The 25103-nt window shown below is 42.0% G+C and overlaps 1 protein-coding gene across 1 annotated transcript; it reads left to right on the forward strand.

Moving 5' to 3' along the window:
• Window positions 1-1190: 1190 nt before the first annotated feature.
• LOC308409652 (protein NLRC3-like) lies at window positions 1191-24415 on the forward strand. Its single transcript, XM_080902558.1, has 11 exons — window positions 1191-1672; window positions 3398-3527; window positions 4877-4955; window positions 5117-5303; window positions 5432-7229; window positions 8422-8595; window positions 8809-8982; window positions 9160-9333; window positions 14654-14827; window positions 22515-22561; window positions 22710-24415. Exons 2-11 carry the CDS (start codon window positions 3409-3411, stop codon window positions 23258-23260), a joined length of 3477 nt encoding a protein of 1158 aa, XP_080758684.1. The 5' UTR covers window positions 1191-1672; window positions 3398-3408; the 3' UTR covers window positions 23261-24415.
• Window positions 24416-25103: the final 688 nt, after the last annotated feature.

Genomic DNA, 25103 nt, shown 5'->3' on the forward strand with positions numbered 1-25103 from the left:
CATGTGGTGATTTTTCCATGTTATACCTCTCTGACCTGTCTTCCCCATGTGATGTTTGTGTAATGTATGTATGGTCGGAAGGGTAAGATGGCGCTGGCACGGCTGGCAGCCTTAACCCAATTTCCCTCGGGATGAATAAAGTATGATCAATCAATCAATCAATCAATCAATCAATCAATCAAACACAACAACAAATACACACATGTGACAAATGTACAATAACAGATCATTAAGTGTCACGGCGCCCTGCGCATTAGTATATTTGACTTAAGCTTAATAATCAGAATAATGCTCTGATCTCTTCAAATAAATGAAATCATACCTTTCTACTAAAACTGTTTCTGTTGGTCTCCACCTTTTCCTGAACCAGACCCTGCAGGATCCACCTGAGTGTCCCAGTCCTGGACCCTGTTTGTAACCAGGAGGATCCCAGGCCTGATTATTGCTGATGGATTATAAATATTCTTGTTTTATTCTCATTAAATAAATATGTGTATAAATATGTGGATTCATGTTTCAGTCCTGGACGTTGATGCTTGTTTGTTTGAAAGGACACAGATGGACCTTGTTTCCTTCTTTCCTTCCTTTTTGTGTCCTCTGTGCTTCATCTGCTGCTCTTCACTCTGTTACTTTGGACTGATTTCACTCACACTTTGTTTCCATGGTTTCTTTGCGTCACGCTGACGGCACTTGAACAACACGACATGTTTGATCTGAAAGAAGGAGCAGCATCCTCTCTCCAACCTGTTTCTCCATCTTCTACAACACCTGATTCATTCCAGTTTCTCTGCTTTCACTTTGATTCATGTCAACATGAAGCCTGAACGTCTGTGATGAACACACTATCAGCATCACTGATGCTCACTGTGGTGGTTACAGTGACATCATGCAGTTTGTGTTTTGACCTCCAGAGGGCGACAAATCAGCACAGACAGAGAGCTCCATTCAAACTTTGCTGCCATCAGTAATAATTCTTCAAATATAATCATCAGTGTTTGAGCAGTTATGATATCAGGGACAATCTAGACATGTGTGACAATACTGAACATGTCACATGACACACCTTAAACATCATGTGATCCACTCTCAGTCTGCACTTTCATTCATGACTTCAACAGGTTGAAATGAGCTTTGAACAAACATTCAGTGAAATAAATCTTTCATGGATTCATGTGAGCAGCAGATGAACTTTGTACCAACAACATCTTCAATAACAGAGTCTGAATGAAGCTCAGGTGTTGATGCTGCTCACTGATTGGACGCTTGCTTTCAGCTCTGCTCTCAGTCTTTACTGCACAGGTGAAGGTAGAAAGTGTGACTGGATCTATAGACTGGAAACAGAGAAACATGCTGAACATTTGAAGCTTTGCAGCAGAAATGTTCATGTTACAAATACAGCAGAGCTGATCTGGGATCAGTGTGTTCACACCTGCAGCTACAACAAGGTTTCATGTCTCCACACGTCAGCATGTGAACTTTACTCTGACTCAGTCTGAGCAGTCAGACGGCATATTTTTAAAGTTAACACATCAGCACACACAGAGCTGAGCCCCTCCCACCTGTGCTGAGTTTCAGGTGGAGCCCCGCCTCCTTCCAGGAAGCAGCTCACCTGTGTGTCCGTGTTTAGTGTCCAGGTGTGGAGTGGAGCTTGTTGTTGGTGTGTGAAGAAACTGTAAGTTTGCTTTGTTTCCTCCTTTAACAGTTTGTCTTTAGGAACTTTACTGTTTGTTCAGCTCGTGTTTGATTTCTTCACACAACAAACTGTGTGTGTTTGTATTTCCGGTCTCTCCATTAAAGTCAGTGTGTAATGTTTCCTGGCTAACATCAGCTGTGTGCAGCTTAGTTCAGCACAAATCTGCCGCTCCATAGTTCACGGTAACGGACTCACAGCTGGACCAACGAGGCCGAGTGTGTCCGCCACTCTGAGCTACGTTCGTGTTTGTGTACTTGTAGTTTGTACTTTGAGTTCACTCAGAGCCCACAGAGGACGCAGCGTACGTGATGACGTCACAGCCCTTTACCTCCTTTACTGTCACTGTGGTTAATGTTTACACACGAGACACCTGCAGAGCTCTGACGCTAAGCTAGCACACAGCATGCTAACACTAAGCTAACGCTAAGCTAGCCACACAGCATGCTAACACTAAGCTAACGCTAAGCTAACACTAAGCTAGCCAAGAAGCCAGAGTGACGTAAAGCTGAGTAAACACTGACCCCAGACCAGCACCGTGATAAAGTGAGCTGCTGCTGCTGAACTTGAACAGGTAACAAAGTGATGAGCAGTCAGGCTGCAGGTTTCTACCTGTTCATGTTTCTACAGTAGAATCACTTTGAAGTGTCTTTGTGCTGTTTCATCTTTGATTTGTGTTCATAAACACTCAGAGAAACATCACGTGACCTCATCAGGATCTGTGTTGGTGTGTGGGGCTGTACCTCAGCTTCATGTTGTTACATGCTCATTTGTTCATTTCACACAGTAACATCAAAGTAATGTTATGAGGAGTAATGAAGTAACGTACTCCATTACTTTTAATTAAAGTGTTCTGTGTAATATGTGTAATAATGACTGTTTTGAGTAATGACCAACACTGATCACAACAAAGAGGAAATGCCTCCAACATGCACAAACATTTGAGCCACAACATGCAGTTAATGTGCACAAATGTCTTTGATATGCTGCTCAGTGATGGTGGTGACTGTCAGAGCAGAGCTACTGAGAATCAATAAGTAATATCAATGATGGGATCAGAATCACTAAATTCTTCTCATCCCTGTCAGTATCATACATGTGCTGTATAATGTGATAAATGTAGAGGTGCTGGCTGTTCTCTCACTCTGCTGTTTAGCTGTAAAGGACGCCTCCCTGCCTTTGTCTCATTCATGACCTTTAATAGTCTCTTCTAACATGCAGAGATCTGTATGATCTGTTTCATAGAGTCTAACCAGCCTGTACAGGTAACAACAACAGTCACTGCATCACTGACACACAAACGTCATCTCTGTCAATAACAACATTCATACATGGAATAAAAACACATCAGTGGATCATTGCTGGAGCTGATGTTTGTGCTCCTGGTGCAAAGGCTCTCAGTTTCCTCCTTGAAATAACATCAGTGGTGGGTCAGCGACATGCTTTCTTTCCCTCTCAGGTTTAAATATCTGGGACTCTCCACCGTTTGGTTTTAGAGCTGAAGAAGCTTCTCAGATGAAACGTCTTCCAGAAACTTAAAGACGTCTCTTTTCTCTCCAAGCTCCTTAGATCACATGACCTGGATGACTGAACCTACAGACATATTGACCTGGTTTCATGGTCACATGACAGGTCAGAGGTCAGCGACTGTAACTCAGTTCCTCCTGTTAATGTGAACTCACTGAGTGTTTGTGGTTTACCTCTCAGACTGACTGAAGATGATGATGGAGGAAGAGGAGGACAGAGCAGAGTCTGCAGGGTCCAGCTGTCCGTCTGTGAGGAGTGACCGGTCCAAAGATCATAATCCAGACTTCAGTGGTGAACCTGGAGCAACGAGGTCAGAGAGCTGAACTCACTGAGTAACAGAAATAATTCTGCACTGACATTATAATCAGTGTTGACTCTGGTTGATTGTCTGACTGTGTTTGTGAGCTGAGAGGAAATGAAAATGAGTTTGTAACAAAAATCAGTTTTGTCCAGTTTTCCTGTAAAAAGCTGAACTCTAATCTAAGAGGATGTTACTGACAGGAAACAGCTGCATTATCTGCAGTCTGTGTGATCACAGCTGCTTCAATCATGTTTGTGTCTGCAGAGGTCAGAGGTCACAGTCTGCAGGGTCCAGCTGTCCGTCTGTGAGGAGTGACCGGTCCAAAACTCCACCCCCATACTTCAGTGGTGAACCTGGAGCAACGAGGTCAGAGCGCTGTGATGACTCCTTTACATGTTTGTGTTTCCTGGATAAATATGACCTGAAACATCCTCAGATTGTTACAAAGATTCATTAAAAAGAAAACAATGAAAGAGAAAAGATCCAAATGTTCGACTTGGTCATTTGCTGTTTGAGGACAGTGATGCTCATATCTGTGGGGAAAGTGTGACCTGAGTGGGTTCATGTTTGTCTTTAAAGAACAGAGCTGCTCTGATTCTCTTTGTGTCTGATCTGTTAAACAGTCTGAGAGGTCACACAGAGACCCAGCAGCTAAAGCCTGGATCATACTGGCTGCTGTTACTCCATCAGGACAACACTGAACCACAGTGGTGTGGATGTAGTGGATAAATCCCACCATACTGATGCTCAGAGTTAACCACAGGGAACAAAACCAGATGTTACCTTCAGATTGTGACCTTTGGAGTGGACGATGCAGATTTCAATAGAGAATAAATGTTGTTGTTTTTCAGCTGTGAAGAAAGAATCTAATTTTCTGAACTTAAGAATTTATGATGCTGGAAACAACATGGAGACTATAACACAACATTTCCACTGTGTTCATAGAATGAATGTAAAACTGTCAGACATTCATTAAATATGCAAAATGTCCACAGAAGCATCAGAGGGTCAGACGTGAAGCACTCAGTGATTTTGATCAAATGACTCATCAGTTATTGATCTGTACTACACTGATCTACCACGTTAGTAAAGCTGGTGTTCTGGTGGTGGAGGGAGACTCGGATCATGTTCTGGTTTTGGAGCAGTGATCTGCTGATGGTTCAGTTTGATGAGCTTCTTCAAAATCATCCCTGACATCACCACTGAAAGGACGTCCATGAAAACAGACTGAAAATTACTGATATGTTCACAATCTGAGAGTTTAAAACTTGACAGACTTGATTCAGATGAAGTTATTTGAGCAGAAACTCCTGGATCTTTATCCTGTGTTGATCTAATCCTTCATGGTTCCTCCACAGAGTGGACCAGCAGAGCTCAGAGGTTCCCAGTGGTCAGTCTGCCCAGCAGCATCAAACACAGCTGGACTCCATATTTATGGTCTGTACATGTACAACAACTACTGTTACATCTGTTCTGTTCACAGTCATCTCCATGCTGCTCTTTGTAGACCAGTGGATCGTCAGTGTGTCCAACATGGATCTGATGTTTGGCTCCATGATTTCAGTCTGATTGGCTCATTCATAAATATTCTGTTCCAGCTGCTGGAGGACAACATCATCACTTTTGTGAAGAACGAGCTGAAGAAGATCCAGAAGGTTCTGAGTCCAGATTACCCAGAATGCTTAGAGAGTCAGAGGAGCAGGAGCAGAGAGGCGTTTGTGAAGATCACAGTGGACTTCCTGATGAGAATGAAGCAGGAGGAGCTGGCTGACCGTCTGCAGAGCAGTAAGAGGATTTATCTAAAGATTTAAGCTGCTGGATAAATGAACATTTTCCAGAGATGGAAGATGGAGCAACATGTTTTAAAGATTAGTTCTTTTTGGAATTGAGTGTTTATTTTTCTTCTCATTCAGAACTTCAAGCTCCAGTTTGTCATCGTAACCTTAAATCCACCCTGAAGAAGAAGTTCCAGTGTGTGTTTGAGGGCATCGCTAAAGCAGGAAACCCAACCCTCCTGAATCAGATCTACACAGAGCTCTACATCACAGAGGGAGGGACTGCAGAGGTCAATGATGAACATGAGGTCAGACAGATTGAAACAGCATCCAGGAAACCAGACAGACCAGAAACAACCATCAGACAAGAAGACATCTTTAAAGCCTCACCTGGCAGAGACGAACCAATCAGAACAGTGCTGACAAAGGGAGTGGCTGGCATTGGGAAAACAGTCTTAACACAGAAATACAGCCTGGACTGGGCTGAAGACAAAGCCAACCAGGACATCCAGTTCATATTTCCATTCACTTTCAGAGAGCTGAATGTGCTGAAAGAGGAAAAGTTCAGCTTGGTGGGACTTGTTCATCACTTCTTTACTGAAACCAAAGAAGCAGGAATCTGCAGCTTTGAAGACTTCCAGGTTGTGTTCATCTTTGATGGTCTGGATGAGTGTCGACTTCCTCTGGACTTCCACAAAACTACAATCCTAACTGACCCTAGAAAGTCCACCTCAGTGGATGTGCTGCTGATAAACCTCATCAGGGGGAAACTGCTTCCCTCTGCTCGCCTCTGGATAACCACACGACCTGCAGCAGCCAATCAGATCCCTCCTGACTGTGTTGGCATGGTGACAGAGGTCAGAGGGTTCACTGACCCACAGAAGGAGGAGTACTTCAGGAAGAGATTCAGAGATGAGGAGCAGGCCAGCAGCATCATCTCCCACATCAAGACATCACGAAGCCTCCACATCATGTGCCACATCCCAGTCTTCTGCTGGATCACTGCTACAGTTCTGGAGGATGTGCTGGAAACCAGAGAGGGAGGACAGCTGCCCAAGACCCTGACTGAGATGTACATCCACTTCCTGGTGGTTCAGGCCAAAGTGAAGAAGGTCAAGTATGATGGAGGAGCTGAGACAGATCCACACTGGAGTCCAGAGAGCAGGAAGATGATGGAGTCTCTGGGAAAACTGGCTTTTGATCAGCTGCAGAAAGGAAACCTGATCTTCTATGAATCAGACCTGACAGAGTGTGGCATCGATATCAGAGCAGCCTCAGTGTACTCAGGAGTGTTCACACAGATCTTTAAAGAGGAGAGAGGACTGTACCAGGACAAGGTGTTCTGCTTCATCCATCTGAGTGTTCAGGAGTTGCTGGCTGCTCTTCATGTCCATCTGACCTTCATCAACTCTGGACTCAATCTGCTGGAACAACAACAAACAACATCCAAGAAGTCTGAAACAGGAGATTCTGCAGAGAAACACTTCTACCAGAGTGCTGTCGACAAGGCCTTACAGAGTCCAAATGGACACCTGGACTTGTTCCTCCGCTTCCTCCTGGGTCTTTCACTGCAGACCAATCAGACTCTCTTACGAGCCCTGATGACACAGACAGGAAGTAGCTCACTGACCAATCAGGAAACAGTCCAGTACATCAAGGAGAAGCTCAGTGAGAATCTGTCTGCAGAGAAAAGCATCAATCTGATCCACTGTCTGAATGAACTGAATGATCGTTCTCTAGTGGAGGAGATCCAACAATACAGGACTTCAGGAAGTCTCTCCACAGGTAAACTGTCTCCTGCTCAGTGCTCAGCTCTGACCTTCATCTTACTGTCATCAGAAGAAGATCTGGATGAGTTTGACTTCAAGAAATACTCTGCTTCAGAGGAGGCTCTTCTGAGAATGCTGCCAGTGGTCAAAGCCTCCAACAAAGCTCTGTGAGTAAACATGTTGTCATCGCTTCATTGTTAAAATCATGGGAAATAAATCAGAAATGCTGAGTTCAAAGAGCACTGTAACATTTTTTTAAAATAGTAAATTAAATGGTCATCAGTCACTCGGTAAATATATGGTAGTTTTAATGTTTCACTCCAGCATTTCTAAAACACACTTTGTTCTGTAACTCTTATCAAAGGACAATCCAGACCCAGCCTATAAGAACATGAGCTCTGATGCTTCAGCCCCTCTGACAGGTTTATTATCCTCAGCTTGTTCATTTGTCTCCAACTCCAGGAGTTTGGTTGTTTTATTCTAATGCACAAACTTCACCTGCCAGACTTCACCTACATCTTTTTCTGATGTTCATAATTTAAGTTCAAGTTTGTATCTCACTTTCAGTGCACACCCTCCCTTTTTAAATATAAATCTCTGCTGTGCTGTCATGTTTTCATCCTGTATGGAGGGAGAAACTCGGTCTTCATTACTGAAATTGCCTCTAAGGTCGTGTTTCTTGTCAGTAACCATATGTAACTGTAAGGCTTCCATAACCAGTGTTATCACAGAATTACAGTGGGTTCACTCTGGGTCCTCTACAGTTTCTTCCCACTGTCCACAGACATGCAGTTAGGTTACCTGGTGATCTAAACTTCATGCAGGTGTGAGTGAGAGTGGTTGTCTGTCCCTCTGTGGGCTTAGTGGAAGAGACTGGATGGATCTCTGCTTTGTCTTTGATATATCCTGACAGCAAACATTCTCCATGAAGTCTGCATTTCAGCTCATCTCCTTTATACACACCTTTAACAGGAAGAGTTTTATACAGCTAGTGTTTAAAATCAAGTGTTATTCACAATACACAGGTAATGAGCATGATTATTGAATTACTAAAATTTTCTAAAATAATTGTTTTAGTTAATATTGTATGACAGTGTACACAGAATTATTAGCTCAGTAGGCAGAGTGGTCGCCCCATGATCATAAGGTCAGGGGTCGAATCCACCGAATAGCTACCTTGTGGTACCCCTGAGCAAGGTACCATCAAGGTACCAATCATGTGCACTGGACTGGTAGCACTCATAGTCTCATAGGTTTAAATAAATTTTTTTAAAAAAGGGTTCAACATATAAACAAATTTAATTTGATCACATATATTGTTTGTTTTTTTTTGTTTTTGTTTTTTCCTTTCTCTCTCAGACTGAGCAGCTGTAACGTCTCAGAGGAAGGCTGTGAAAATTTGTTGTCAGTGGTCAGCTCCCAGTCCTGTAGTCTGAGAGAGCTGGACCTGAGTACCGACAGCCTGAAGGCTTCAGCAGTAAAGCTTCTGTCTGCTGCAGTGGAGAGTCCACATGCCAAACTGAATGTTCTGAGGTCAGATCAATTTGTATTCTGTTTAGTTCTGTTTGTTTATGTGTTTGATGTTTGTTTTTGTTTATATCTTTATCCAGTTATCCTTGTCTCATAGCATTTTTATTCATTTCCAAGTTAAGGTAAACTTATACTAACCTGCTCAGCACAAGACAATAAGCTATTGCACCCTGATTACACTTTAACAACAATCTTTATTCATGTTTTTATCTTCAGACTTAACATCTGTGAACTCTCAGAGGAAAACTGTGAAGCTCTGTCCTCAGTTCTCAGCTCACAGTCCTCTAGTCTGACAGAGCTGGACCTGAATATCAGAAAGCTGCAGGATTCAGGAGTGAAGCTTCTGTCTGCTGGACTACAACGTTTAAACTGTAAACTGAATACTCTGAGGTCAGATCAGGGAACAGTTTGTTTTTAGAATTCTTAATTAAAGTTCATCCATATGATGTTGTATCTTAGTATGTTTATGTTTCCTTTAAAAAATAGAAAGTCAACATTTAATGTTGTGAAATGTATTAACAAACTCTACATGAGTACTTGTTTTATAGATTGTCTTTTATTTTTCAGACTGAGTGGCTGTAACCTGTCAGAGAGAAGCTGTGAAGCTCTGTCCTCAGTCCTCAGCTCCCAGTCCTCCAGTCTGAGAGAGCTGGACCTGAGTAACTCTGACCTGCAGGATTCAGGAGTGAAGCTTCTGTCCGCTGGACTAAAGAGTTCACAGTGTGCAGTGGAAACTCTCAGGTCAGGATTCAAACTTTTCCACAGATGATCATTTGAAATGTGACTTATATTATTGTATAAACAGGTAACCTTTATACAGCTGTCAAGTGAACTTTTATTTACATTTGAGTGGATAATTGGACTCTGAATTACTAAAAGTTGTTATAGTCATGTCTTTGTTTATTTAAAAAAATACTTCATGCACTGCCTAATTTAAAGATTTAGGCTCCTTTGGGCCCATAATATATATATATTTGATTTCTTTGTGAATGAAATTAGGAGGATATTGGCGACTGCTGATTGGCTCGCTGTTTGTTTTTTATTCACAGTACTTAATTTTAAAGGCTGATTTCTCAAAATGAGATGTTTATCTTTTCTTCTACAACACGTGGAGCCACCAAATCTTCTTGCTTGATTTATTCATTACAGTTTGATTTAAAGAATATTAGACTCGTAACATAATAAATATATTTATTTCACTTCTTCTTGAGAGAAAGAGAGGGATGACTGGGTGAGCTCCAGTGGTTCATCCCAGCAGAGAGAGCGGCACACTGGGCTGCAAATGATCACAGTAGTAATGGCCATAGTTTGATAAAACAGGAAGTCTTACCCTGTAGAAAATACAGGGTTCTGGTGCCGATGTGGGGGAGGGGAGTCGCCCGGTACTAACTACATACTACTAACTACCTCATTCAGATGTCTTCCGTACTAACCTTGATAACAAGTAACTGCAGTAGCCTTATAGGTCAAATCAGTTTCACCTGTTAAAGTTAGCTCCACTATTAATTAGGGGTGGGGGAAAAAACCGATACTGTGTAGTATCGTGATATTTTGTTTGCTAATAATGTATCGATACAGGGACAGCAGAAATCGATATTTTGTTACAAACAATTTTTTCTCTGACATCAACATGCTCTGGAGTCAGAGCATGTTGACTTCAGAGCATGTTGATCCTTTTTCTGAGCAAGAATCCTGACATTCCTTCACTGTCCAAATGTGTTTAACTTTTTTTTTGGCAGCAATAAACATGACAGTTTACTTATTTTAATTTAAGACATGTTTAATTTTAATTAAGTTTGAAACTTTTTTATTTAATGTAAAATTATATTTTTTTTAAAATTTACTTTCAAATTCTTCAGTTGCTGAAGGGGCTGCATAGTTTTCATAAATTGCATAGTTCAGAATAGCTGTAATTGTACCAGATGGTTGCATTCAGTTAAGTTGGACTAGACTGTAATACAAACCGTTCAGTTTGTCAACAATAAAACTGACTGAAATGACAGAAAGACTGAGTGTGAGACTTTGATATTAGATAAAATGAATATTGATAAAGTTTACCTTTATGTGCAGAATTTAAATATCGCAAAATATTTTAAAAAATCGCAATAATATCGTATCGTGCGTTAAGTATTGTGATAATATCGTATCGCGAGTTGTATGGTGATTCCCACCTCTACTATTAATGGTGTCACTTGTTATTTCTGGGATGAGTTTAGTAGCCTGAACAGCTGCTTAAAGGAAAGTAATTAAATAATAAAAATAACCTAAGTCCGGGGGAACCTGCAAGAGCTGTTTGCACAAAGAATAATGCTCAGACTTTGAGGTTTTATCGTTTTACACAAGGTTTAAAAATGAATGTCCACAATTGAATTGCAGAAATTGTTATTGAGCTAATACTGATGTAGTTGTTATCTTTGGTAAGGAGAGGTTGGAGGAAGGATGAGCACAGTCAGGCCTAAAGATGCTCTTAATAATAATAATGGATTGCATTTATATAGCGCTTTTCGAGACCCTCAAAGACCCTTTACAATCCCACTACAGGGAGTGCAGAATTATTAGGCAAGTTGTATTTTTGAGGAATAATTTTATTATTGAACAACAACCATGTTCTCAATGAACCCAACAAACTCATTAATATCAAAGCTGAATGTTTTTGGAAGTAGTTTTTAGTTTGTTTTTAGTTTTAGCTATTTTAGGGGGATATCTGTGTGTGCAGGTGACTATTACTGTGCAGAATTATTAGGCAACTTAACAAAAAACAAATATATACCCATTTCATTTATTTATTTTTACCAGTGACACCAATATAACATCTCCACATTCACAAATATACATCTCTGACATTCAAAAACAAAACAAAAACAAATCAGCGACCAATATAGCCACCTTTCTTTGCAAGGACACTCAAAAGCCTGCCATCCATGGATTCTGTCAGTGTTTTGATCTGTTCACCATCAACATTGCGTGCAGCAGCAACCACAGCCTCCCAGACACTGTTCAGAGAGGTGTACTGTTTTCCCTCCTTGTAAATCTCACATTTGATGATGGACCACAGGTTCTCAATGGGGTTCAGATCAGGTGAACAAGGAGGCCATGTCATTAGTTTTTCTTCTTTTATACCCTTTCTTGCCAGCCACGCTGTGGAGTACTTGGACGCGTGTGATGGAGCATTGTCCTGCATGAACATCATGTTTTTCTTGAAGGATGCAGACTTCTTCCTGTACCACTGCTTGAAGAAGGTGTCTTCCAGAAACTGGCAGTAGGACTGGGAGTTGAGCTTGACTCCATCCTCAACCCGAAAAGGCCCCACAAGCTCATCTTTGATGATACCAGCCCAAACCAGTACTCCACCTCCACCTTGCTGGCGTCTGAGTCGGACTGGAGCTCTCTGCCCTTTACCAATCCAGCCACGGGCCCATCTATCTGGCCCATCAAGACTCACTCTCATTTCATCAGTCCATAAAACCTTAGAAAAACCAGTCTTGAGATATTTCTTGGCCCAGTCTTGACGTTTCAGCTTGTGTGTCTTGTTCAGTGGTGGTCGTCTTTCAGCCTTTCTTACCTTGGCCATGTCTCTGAGTATTGCACACCTTGTGCTCTTGGGCACTCCAGTGATGTTGCAGCTCTGAAATATGGCCAAACTGGTGGCAAGTGGCATCTTGGCAGCTGCACGCTTGACCTTTCTCAGTTCATGGACAGTTATTTTGTGCCTTGGTTTTTCCACACGCTTCTTGCGACCCTGTTGACTATTTTGAATGAAACGCTTGATTGTTCGATGATCACGCTTCAGAAGCTTTGCAATTTTGAGACTGCTGCATCCCTCTGCAAGATATCTCACTATTTTTGACTTTTCTGAGCCTGTCAAGTCCTTCTTTTGACCCATTTTGCCAACGGAAAGGACGTTGCCTAATAATTATGCACACCTGATATAGGGTGTTGATGTCATTAGACCACACCCCTTCTCATTACAGAGATTCACATCACCTAATATGCTTAATTGGTAGTAGGCTTTCGAGCCTATACAGCTTGGAGTAAGACAACATGCATGAAGAGGATGATGTGGACAAAATACTCATTGGCCTAATAATTCTGCACTCCCTGTATTCATTCACTCTCACATTCACACACTGGTGGAGGTAAGCTACAGTTGTAGTGGTAGGTTAGGTTTTGCCCAAGGACAAAATGACCAAGACAGAGAGAGCTGGCTCATCAGACAGACAAGCTCATCTTGTAACCTACTGGTTCGCTGGTCAGCACACCAGCTGACTAGCGAACCGGCTAACTAGCACACCAGCTAACTAGCACACCGGCTAAATAGCAAATCAGCTAACTAGCAGACCAGCTAACGGCAGCCACAAGCTGAAGGACGATTAAATGTAGTGGAGATATCAGAGATGACACTGGTGTGTCCGATTCACTCTTTAGCACTCCGTTCACTCCAGTGTGTCAGCCAGAACACCACTGAAGGCCAAATGATCCCAGCATGTGGAATAAAGAGCTTAAGGTTTGGTTTGAGACACTTTATTCTTTCACTGATTGATTCTTGCGGCTGTGATCATGTGTGTGGTTTCTTACAAAAAGGAAGTACACAATACAAATACATGACAAATAAGATGAATAGATAAGTTACATATCCAGTTATATGTACGTACATCAGTATAGCTAATATAGCCATATATAAGGACAAAGATCACAGTACTATAATGCAGTAATGTTAAACACAAAGGTGTATATCTACATAAATCTATCCTATCAGTGATCAGAGTACTGTAGTATACTTCCACTACATAAACTATAGAAACTAAACGACATTAGTGTGACTTTAAGTTACCATCAGTACAGACGAACTGATGGTAGTTGTACAAAATAAAGGCATTGCAATTATTGTGAAGGGCTTCCGGTTAAACTAAGATCAGCTGATTACCTCATAACAAATTGTTTGCTATAGAACGCAGCTCCCACTCTTCATTAATATCATGTACTGTAACTCCCAAGTAACCATGGTTACCCAGCCACGCCCAGTAGTCTCCAGAGAGACCAACAGCTGGTGCACGTTGTAACGCTGTGGCTGTCGTAGTCTCTCCTTTTTCTACAGCTCATGTGTTCTTCTTGTGATGGTGCGTCTTGAGGGAGGCTCATACATGCCGTCATTTGTTGATCCTAAGAACGTTCCTCAGACCAACTTCTTCAACAACACTAATCGGCCTGCAGTTTGTAGCTACTCACTTCACTGTGGTGTTTGTTAGCTTGTCTTTCTTTGGTTTTATCCTGACTCCTCCCACAAGCTGATCCTACGTAGTCTGCCCAAGCCTCCCACCTCTGTTTGTTTGGGTGGTTTGTTTGCTGCCATCAACAGCGTGTAATGCATTTAAGTGATACTTCAGACATGAAGTATTGCGACAATAAAAAACTCAACTTTGCTTAAAAATAACTTTAGTTGTATCAACACTGCCCTCTGGAATAATTAGACTTTGGTGACAAACTGATGTGATCTCCATGTTTCCTTTGTTGGACTGTGGGTGAGTGTCAGAACTGAATGTACTGAGTAACATGTGGAGTTTAAATATGTGTCAGTTCCAGTTTTAGAGCTCTAAAGTGCAGCTATCATGTTAGGAATATGTTAGGAATAGACAGGAACACTGAGCACACTGAGGTCAAATCTTTATTTATCCAGTTCATCTGTAGGCTGAGCTCAGTCCATCCATTTAGTGAAATGATGTTTAAAGGTCTCCTTGTTCTGTGAGCGTGCACAGATCCTGAAGCAGAAAGCCTGGGTTAACAGAGAAATGATCATCACTGTGATGATGCTCACCATCTCTGACTGGGATTTGAGGTTTTGTCAAAGCAGCAAAGAAAGCCTGGCTATGTTGGACTGGGTGTGGAAGCAGCTCCCAGTTTGAGTTCAGGAGACAGACACCCTCTCTACTTTGACGATCAGCTTCAAACTTTCCTTTTTGATAAAACTTATAGTTAGATCTGGATCAGGTGACCCTGAACCATCACTTAGTTATGCTGCTATAGAGATGGATAACAGATGGATTGTTGTTTTGTGTGTCTGCAGTCTGTCAGGCTGTCTGATCACAGAGGAAAGCTGTACTTCTCTGGCCTCAGCTCTGACCTCCAACCCCTCCCATCTGAGAGAGCTGGACCTGAGCTACAATCATCCAGGTCTCTCAGGAATGAAGCTTCTGTCGGCTGGACTGAAGGATCCAGGCTGGAGACTGGACACTCTCAGGTATGGAGAGAATGTCTGATATAGGAGGAAGAGCTGGAATCATTTCCTGTGTCTTTCACTCACTTCCTGTTTGTTTCCTGCAGATGAGACATGAACAATCACACATGCAGGAATCTTTTCAGGGACAGACACACTAGTCTAGCTGGATAGTACATGGATATTTATGTAGGGGGTCTTCAAGGAGTCTGTTTGCAGGAACATTAATGATAACTGATAAGTCATGTTGAGAGTTTCATTAAAAGTAGACTTACAGTTAGGTAATATTTGGACAGAGACAACATTTTGTAACTTTAGATACAAGTATCAGCCATGTGTGTGTTTCCCATGCTGTATGTCCACAGTCACAGTGACAGTCAGTGACACTGACAGAAGGATGAAACAAGGCTGTGAATCATTTCAGTCTGTGTGTGTGACAAAGAGGCAGACAGGAGCAGCTAACATTTGGAAATGGAAGCTTACTGGAAACACTACATTCACGGCTGAATTCACAATAGATTTGTTCTCAAGTGCACATTTAGCAGCTAATGCTAATACTGTTTTCCCTTTGCTTTCTACAGCAGCTATTGCTAAGTAGGCCACTTTGCTCCGCTAAGGATTTGTGTGACCATGATGGAGACTCTGATAAGCTAATGCTGCTAAGCTAATGCTGTTTATGGGCCCTGTTAGAATCAATATTTCATTCTCATTCTGTTGTTTGAGAACAATATTAACGTTTCACATCATTATAACACAAGAGAAAAGGGTATTGGCATTAGCTACTAGTGCTTATTCACCTCAAATTACCTTTAGCTGCTAATGGCAGCCTACTTAGCATTAACTCCTCACTAATATAATGCTAATTTACATCAAATTAGCATTAACTGCTCATATTGTTATAAGGAAAGAGAAAACGGTATTAGCATTTGCTGCTAATAATTATTCACCCCTAATTAGAATAAGCCGCTAAAAGCAGCCAACTTAGCATTAATTCCTCACTTTGTTGTTACCCAACGGAAAAGAGTATTAGTATTAGCTACTATCATTTTTAATAAGTAAGAGAAAACAGTATTAGCAGTAGCGCATAATGCTAATTCACGTCAACGTAGTATTAGTTAATAATGGCAGCCTACTTAGCATTAACTGCTCACTAATATAATGCTAATTCGCATCAAATTAGCATTAGCTGCTCAAGTTGTTATAAGGAAAAAGAGAAAACGGTATTAGTATTAGCTGCTAATAATTATTCACCCCTAATTAGAGTTAGCCCCTAATGGCAGTCTACTTAGCATTAACTCCTGACATTGTTATAATGCAGGGGAAAAGAGTTACCATTATCGGATAATGCTAATTCTCATCAAATTAGCATTAGTTAATAACGGTAGACTTCATATCATTAGCTGCTGTCATTCTTACAAAGCAAACAGTATGAGCATTAGCTGTTAATCCTTTTTCATCTAAAATTAGAATTAGCCACTAATGGCGTATTGTTAAAAAGTAAGAAAAAACATTGTTAGCATAAGCGGATAATGCTAATTCATCTCAAATTAGTATTAGCTAATAATGGCACCTGCTTAGCATTAGCTGGTCACATTGTTATAAGGCAAGAAAATATGGTATTAGCATTAGCTGCCAATTTCTATTTACCTAAAATTAGCATTAGCCACTAATGGTAGCCTATAGCAAAAACTTCTTAATGCTAAATGAAGTTAATTAATGCTAAGTAGGTTTAACTGAAATTAAAGTAGTGTTAGCATTAGCTGCTGATATTGTTAAAAGGTAAGATAAAACATTGCTAGCAGCAGCGGATAATGCTAACACACATAATAATTAGCATTACCTAATAATGGCAGCCTTCTTAGCATTAGCTGCTCATATTGTTATAATGCAAGGGAAAAGAGTTGGCAAAAACAGTGTTAGCATTAGTGGATAATGCTAATTCACCTAAATTAGCATTAGCTAATAATTGCTACGTACTTAGCATTACCTACTAATATTGATATAAAGCAAGAAAATATGGTATTAGCATTAGCTTCTAATGCTTTCTCATCTAAAATTAGAATTAGCCACTAATGGCATCCTATTTAGCATTAACTCTTCACATCGCAAGGGAAAAATTAGAATTCAATAAAAAAAAAAGTGTTCACATTAGCTACTTGTATTGTTAAAAAGTAAGAAAAAACATTGTTAGCATAAGGGGATAATGCTAATTCACCTCAAATTAGTATTAGCTAATAACGGCAACCTACATAGCATTAGCTGGTCACATTGTTATAAAGCAAGAAAATATGGTATTAGCATTATCTGCCAATTCCTATTCACCTAAAATTAGCATTACCTGCTAATGGCAGTCTACTTAGCATTAACTCCTCACTAATGTGATGCTAATTCACATTATATTAGCTTTAGCATTAGCTGCTAGCATCAGCCTACCTAGCACTAGCTGCTCACATTGTTAAAAGGGAAGAGAATACGATATTAGCATTAGCTGGTAATATTTATTCACCCCTAATTAGAATTAGCCACTAATGGCAGCATACTTAGCGTTAACTCCTCACATCGTTGTAATGCAAATGAGGCTAACTTGCATTAAATTAGACTGCTGTTATTAGCTAATGCTATTTAGCAGTAGCTGCTCACATTGTTATAAAGCAAAGGAAAACGATATGAGCATTAGGTTCTAATGCGTATTTGCCTTAAATTAGACGTAGGTGCTAATGGCAGCCTACTTAGCATTAGCAGCTCAGATGTTATAATGCTAGGAAAAAGAGTGTTAGCATTAGCCGTTCACATTGTTATAAAGTTAAGGGAAATAGTGTTAGCATTAGCTACTCACATTTTTAAAAAAAGTAAGTGTTAGCATTAGTGCATAATGCTAATTCATGTCAAATTAGCATTAGTTAATAACGGCAGCCTATTTAGCATTAGCAGATAATGTTGACCTTGGCCCACTGGAAAAGTTAAGAACTAAAGATTTAGGAGTGTTTCTCGATAGCTCTTTCTCGTTTGAGAAACAAATGAATTCTGTTATTAAAACCAGCTGTAAGCTTTATATTGTTGATTGTCATTTATGCTTAGAAATATTTACTCATATATGCTTAGAGTTGTATAATTGATTGCATAATGATAGAGGTTTGATCCTGAGTAGTCTGTAAAGACTCTGTGTGCCTTCCAGAGTGCTCTGGCATGCACACACCACTTGGGGCCATGAGAGAGGTCGTACCCTCTCTTACTGATTTATGGTGTAGGACAGGGGTCTCAAACTCAATTTAGCTGGGGGCCGCTGCAGGCAGAGTCTGGGTGAGGCTGGGCCGCATTAGGTTTTCCACAAGAAAGGCATGGTTAAAAAATTCCAATCTTCTCAAATCTCTTTATTTTTATTTTTTAACACAAAATATGAAAAATGAATAAACAAATTAAGAATTAATAAGAAAATAAATCAATCTGTAAAACATAAATAAAATAATAATAAGATATTTTTAGTCAGTGAACTTGTGTTTTTCTTTCAGTCTTCTATATCTGCTGTATTTAGATTGAAATGTCTGTATTAACAGTTCTATAACCTTCTTCTGAACATGAATGGAACACTGTAGAAAATGAACTGTTCTTCTGAACATGGCTTCTCTTGCCTACTCCTTGCTGCTAGAGACCTGGCAGCGTTTCCTCTCGCATAGCCGAGCCAGATTTGGCCTGAGGGAGGAAGCAGTTGCGACCCTCAGTACGTCTTGAAGATGATCATCCGTAAGTCTGGACCTGTACTTGGACTTATTGAAGTTCAAAGTGGAGAAGAGCTTTTGGCACAAGTATGTGCTACCAAAAAGGCACATGGTCCGCTTGAACATTCGGGAAAGCCGAGGGAAACTAGGGCTCAAGTCTCTCAAAAATTGTCCAAGCTTGTCTGCTTTTCCACTCACCTCCCTGAACTTTGCTTTGAGTTCAGAGTTGCACTGCAGCTCAATGAGCTCCATTTGAAGCACAGAAGGGGCATCTTGCACATCAAAGGAGAAGGGGTCCGCAAAAATGTGAAAGGTGGCTCTGTGTGTCTTGAAGTCAGCAAATCTGGGATCAAATTCCTCCTGTAGCCTCAAAATGACATCAACATACTCATCAGCACTGAATGGTGTGCCTGCATCCACGAGTGCCTTGCATGCTGGGAAATGGCAAAGGTTTGTCTGAGAGAGCTGAGCTTTCCAGAGCGCCAGTTTTGTGGAGAATGCTCTCACGTTGTCATAGGCAGCACTGACAAGTTGCCCCTGGCCTTGTAACGTCTTGTTCAGTACATTAAGCTCATGTGTCATATCAACAAGAAAAGCTGAGTCCATGAGCCATTTGGGATCAGTTAGCACAGGAACACTAACTCCATCCTTCTCCATGAAGGCTTCACTTCTGCTCTCAACTCAAAAAGTCTCTTTAATACATTTCCCCTGCTGAGCCAACGTACCTCAGTGAAGTCGAGCACATCCCCATATTCTGACTCCATTTCCTCTAAAAAAGCACAGAACCTTCGGTGCTTTAAGCCCCTGGATCTGATTTGGTTGATGCATTTCACAACAATAGACATCACATTGTCAAACTTCAGGCATTTGCTGCAAAGGACCTGCTGATGGATGATGCAGTGCAGAGCAATGGCCTCCTCCACGCCTTCCTCTTCCAGTTTGTTTTGTGCCACCAGTCCATGTTTCCTCCCTGTCATTGATGGCGCTCCATCTGTTGTTATTCCAACAAACCTCTTCCATGGCAAACCAACATTCTCAATGGCATCACACAGCTTGTAAATATCTGCTGAGCGGTGGTCTGGCCATGCATTGGAATTACTGTGAGCAGCTCCTCCATCACTTCAAAACTGTCATCAACACCACGGACATACATTGGGAGCTGGGCAGTGTCGGTGATGTCTGTGGTCTCATCAAGAGCGACTGAGTATACACTGAAACATTTGGCTTTCTCACACAGTTGGTCATAAATGTCACTTGACAGGTCAGAAATGCGATCTGCTGCGGTGTTGGCAGAAAGGCTGATGTTGCTAAACTGACCTTTCTTTCCCGGACAGACTATATTTGCAGCCTGCAATATGCACTTTTAGACAAATCCACCTTCTGTGAATGGCTTCCCTGCTTTAGCAATCATCTCACTAACCACGTGGCTCCGACTGCTGCATTATTCTCTTTGGTTGCTTTCTTGGAGAAATCTTGCTGCCTCAGTAGATCTGTTTTAAGACTGGCAACCCGGTTCGCTCTCTCGTCTCCCTGGTATTTTGCATCCAGCTCAGCATGTCTAGTTGTGTAATGACGTTTCAAATTGTATTCCTTGTGCAGCGCAACTTTCTCTGTGCAAATAAGACAGGTCGGGGTGCCCCTGTGCTCAACAAAGAAATATTGCATTGCCCACTTTTCCTGAAATTGTCGGTGCTCATCACCAACCTTTCTCTTCACCGCAGGCTTTGAAAAAGACATGTTTGGGGCTATGTGACATTTATAATTCTACTTGGTGTCACTGTCGCATTGAAGTTTCAATCAAGCGTTTAGCCGACGGACGGGGAACGTCTCAACGCGTAGAGAACGTCATTTCTGCTTCTTTTTCTTGCAACCGTAGCACGGCGATCGGCAGATAAAAAGCCGGTAGCAGTCTCCTTTGTTTTTACGCTCGATGTTCATGTCTTTCATGACGACACGAACACCGTGGCGTTTGCAGATGGTAGAAAGTGCAGGGATAGCGAGCGCAAAAAAGGCGACTGCTCACGGCGCCGGGCTGTTGTTACAGGAGAAAGAAGCGGAAATGACACCGTGACATATAACAAATAACATCAGCTGTTTCTGATGTTAGTTGTTTTGACTGCTTTTACATTATATTGAAATATATGTAATGTTCATGTTTGCTGCAATGCAAACGCAGTGATGCAAATAAAAACATCGAGCCACAAATTACGGTGCGACCCTATAATTAGTCCGGGTTACCGGGGACTGTTGTTGCCGATGAACAGGTGTCGCTATGTGACTGCAGACTAAATTGGGCTGCATTGAGTTCATGACTTTTCTTTTATCCCGCCGCCTACGCATCACTGTGAGAGTTAATATGAGATCTCTCTCTGTGGAAAATAACTTTAAATCCCACTGACGTGTGTATAAATCTATATACGTATAATGTCCCGCTGGGCAGCAACTTAAAAAAACAACTTTTTTTGAAGTGTTGTGAACGCAGCATGCTGGGGCGAATGTCGGCGTTTGCCCAATAGAAAGGAGGAAGCCAGCCAGGCACAGGAAAGAAAGAAACACTCCAGGGCAACGCTGCTGGAACTTTGACTCATTGAGAAATGTTTCCCTGCTTGCATCAAGCCCGGCTGGTGTCCCCTGAGATCCATATCCCACCCTGATTGGTGGGTTAATTCAGCTCCGCCCACAACACTGTAAAGTGTCATACATTATCAAACTAACATTACATTTTCATATTAAGGTGGGGCCAAAAACTATCGTCCTGCGGGCCGCAATTGGCCCGCGGGCCGCGAGTTTGAGACCCCTGGTGTAGGAGGACACCTACTCTGTGTCTGGTTAAGTATAAGAGCCCTTTGTTAGGGGGACCGCTGGACTCTTAGCACCAGCTTTGGGGTCACAGGGTCACATCTGGAACACACACACACACACACACACACACACACACACACACACACACACACACACGCACACAGACACAGACGCACACAGACACAGACACACACAGACACAGACACACACACACACACACACACAGACACACACACACACACACACACACACACACACACAGACACAGACACAGAGACACACACAGACACAGACACAGAGACACGCACACACACAGACACGCACACACACAGACACACGCACGCACACGCACGCACGCACGCACACGCACGCACACAGACACACACACACACACACACACTATGCACACACACACACACGCACACACACACACACACACAGACACACACACACACACACACTATGCACAGACTGGTACTCTTTGTTCATACCTGTGTAAGACGTCATAATGAACTTGTGCATATTCATGTAAGCTCAATAAAGAGCAGTGTTACGAGGGAGCAGACGAGAGCGACTGAGGTCAAGTGAAGGAACGGCGCTGTCACAGTTCTCTCCCTCATCAATTGTCTGGTTCCAGCGGTGGGTCTGTGCTAGACGACCCATCACCAGCTTTTTCCACTGGTTACCAGTACGTGGTAGAATCCACTTCCAGATCTGGTTGTCTTTAAATCTGTGAATGGATTGGCTCCATCTTATCTCTCTTTAACAAAATAATCCAAGTGGAGCCCTCAGGTCTGCAGATAAGCAGCTTCTGACCAGAACTAGACGTAAAAACAGAGGTGAGCTTTATCGATGGCTGCAGCCAAACTCTGGAACAGTCGCCCTTCACATCAGGTCGTCACCAACACTGGACATTTTTAAAAGCCGGTTGGAAACACATTTGTACTCTGTAGCTTTCAATCCTGACCAGTCTTTATAGTCATTACTGTGTATGTTTCCTATTTTCTCTCTACTCTGTGCAGCACTTTGGCTCAAGCTGTTTTTAAATGTGCTGATAAATAAATGTAGATTTCTTTGAATAAAACAGTGGAGCCGAGCTTTGAGCTCAGTGTGTAACAGTGTGTGTGTGAGAGCCATGTAATGTCCATGTGTGCATGCTGACTGTGCTGCTCTGACCCCCCTCCTCCTTTCAGGGTGGAGCCTGCTGGAGTCCGATGGTTGAGACCAGGTCTGAGGAAGTGTAAGTGTGTTTTTAATGGGATTCATGAAAACAAAGCAGCACACATTCAACCATCTTCATCATGTCAGGAGTCATCATCAAAGTGTCAATCAATGAACAGATGATGGATCAATAACTGCAGCTGGATTGTGTTTGTTCTCTCCATCAGATTCCTGTCAACTCACAATCGACACAAACACAGTGAACACAAAGCTCCAACTGTCTGACAACAACAGGAAGGTGACACGTGTGGAGGAGGTTCAGTCATATCCTGATCATCCAGACAGATTTGATGTTTGTCCTCAGCTGCTGTGTAGAAATGGTCTGACTGGTCGCTGTTACTGGGAGGTCGAGTGGAGAGGAGAGGTTGAGATATCAGTGAGTTACAGAAGCATCAGAAGGAAAGGATGCAGTGCTGACTGTTGGTTTGGATACAATGATCAGTCCTGGAGTCTGTACTGCTCTGATGAACGTCCTCTTTATGTCAGGCACAATAACAGACAAACATCCATCTCCTCCTCCTCCTCCTCCTCCTCCTCCTCCTCTGTCTCTAACAGAGCAGCAGTGTATGTGGACTGTCCTGCTGGCACTCTGTCCTTCTACAGAGTCTCCTCTGACACTCTGATCCACCTCCACACCTTCAACACCACATTCACTCAAACTCTTTATCCTGGGTTAGTGTTAGGCTTGTTTCCTGGTGACTCAGTGTCCCTGTGCTGAGTGGAGTGTAAAGAGTGTCTCCTGTTACAGAAACACTCTGACTGTTGAACAGATAGTTCAGTCTGTACATGTCTGTCTCTTTCACTCACAAACACGTTTTCAGATTCATGGATTCAATCAGTTGATGTTTGAAACTCTTCTAAATGATTCCTTGTAAACTTCTTCCTCTTCAGTCACAAACAAACAGGAAGTGATGTCACATGTGTTCCTGTCCACACAGCAGAATGAGTCTATTGCTGACAGTGATGTACAAACAGAGTGAGCATTTCTGAGGCCCAAAATAAACTGAGTAGTTCACTGAATGAACAATGGACTGTGAGCTCAGTTCCTTCATCATTAGTATGGATTATATATGTATATGTATTATATTAGTATCATATATATCAGGTGCTGCTGCTTTCAGTCATTGTGCAAATGTGCTGTTTGTAAGCTTGTAAAGCTGCAGTCAGCTGAGACTGAAGAAGTCACCTGATCAGTGAGCAAACGTTTCTGAAAACGTCCAGATGAACAGAATCAACCTTTTGGGATCAGCCAGCAATGCAGCATCATTGTTGTTCAGCTTCAGAGGTTTGCAGGAATGAACTGATGACCAGAAACAGCTGCAAAGTCCAAGAAAATACCAGCTGGAGTTCAGCTGCATTTGAAGAAGTCAAAGAAAAGTAAGGATGGCAAAGGGCGACGTTTTCTTCCAAAGAGCTGAAAACATGGTCGACGCCTCATTAGAAGAATCATCTGGACATTTGTGAGGAACTCTAACCAAGAAAGCAACGTCACACAGATCCAACAGACAGTTTCCATGACTGCAAGTGTTGAGTGGAAAAATGCTACATTGCATTATTGCATCCTCTCACCACAGGAGGCGCTGTTGGCACCACTGATTGCTGATCAGCTGTTCTCTGATGATCTGATTGATACTGTGAATAACGGGACTCACTGAACTCTGTGACACAGTGAAGATTACAGAGTTTAACTTCACCCTTTAAGACTGACCACAGAACCAAGTCCGCCAGAGCTTTTGTTATATTTTTACATGCTGTGGAGCCATTTGTGGGAGCATTTCAAGTTGCTATACATCAATACAACTGTTATAGCCCTAATTTTAATAATATGTATGCATTAAGTCCATAGTAACTACATAAACTGCAAAAAAACCCTCTGCTCATCCATCTCTGTGTGTATCAGGATACATTTGGTTCATAATACACAGAAAAATCAGAGTTATTACCTGTAATAAATGTGAAAGATTCCTGCAGTGATAACCAGGCAGGACTGAAACACATCCAAGCTGTCACCACGGTAACAGCACCGTCCATCCACAGGTGAGGGGAGGAGCAAAAAGAGGGACTTTGACCATTTTATACTAAAAACACTCAACTAATGTTTCTAATATGAAACAAATAAGCCCACATTAATGTGAGCGTTTATTAAATAATAATAATGATGATTTCCTCCTGATCTCATTTCCACAGCAGAGAAAACTGTGGTGTATATTGAGGTGGAGGGTGTGGTCTGTGGCTCAGGTGTAGAGTGAGGGTGGGGTGCACCACAGCAGCATGCTGGGACTGCTGAGGGTGGAGGAGGGAGTGATGATGACATCAGAGCTGCAGCACAGAGACCAGTGAACACACAGTCTGTTCATCTTTGCATAGATACAATATACAGCACAATATTGAATGACAGACACGCTGTGGGAGCTTCCACAGATACACTGACGTCAGCATCCAGAGTCCTCCTGCTGCTCCCCCCTCAGAGCCCCGTGATCAGCACCAACACATTCAGTTAGATGACAGAGTCCAGCTGCAGCTAGAATCAGCTCCCCTCTGTGAACAACAGCACAGCGTCA

Source organism: Rhamphochromis sp. 'chilingali', assembly GCF_963969265.1.
Source record: "Rhamphochromis sp. 'chilingali' genome assembly, chromosome: 14".
Lineage (NCBI taxonomy): Eukaryota > Metazoa > Chordata > Actinopteri > Cichliformes > Cichlidae > Rhamphochromis > Rhamphochromis sp. 'chilingali'.

Bases quoted from the DNA above. Each gene is read 5' to 3' on its own strand.
- LOC308409652 (XM_080902558.1), top strand. From the start codon at position 3,409: ATGATGATGGAGGAAGAGGAGGACAGAGCAGAGTCTGCAGGGTCCAGC. The intron at 3,528-4,876 runs GTCAGAGAGCTG...GTTCCTCCACAG, and splicing joins GGTGAACCTGGAGCAACGAG to AGTGGACCAGCAGAGCTCAG. The intron at 5,304-5,431 runs GTAAGAGGATTT...CTTCTCATTCAG, and splicing joins GGCTGACCGTCTGCAGAGCA to AACTTCAAGCTCCAGTTTGT.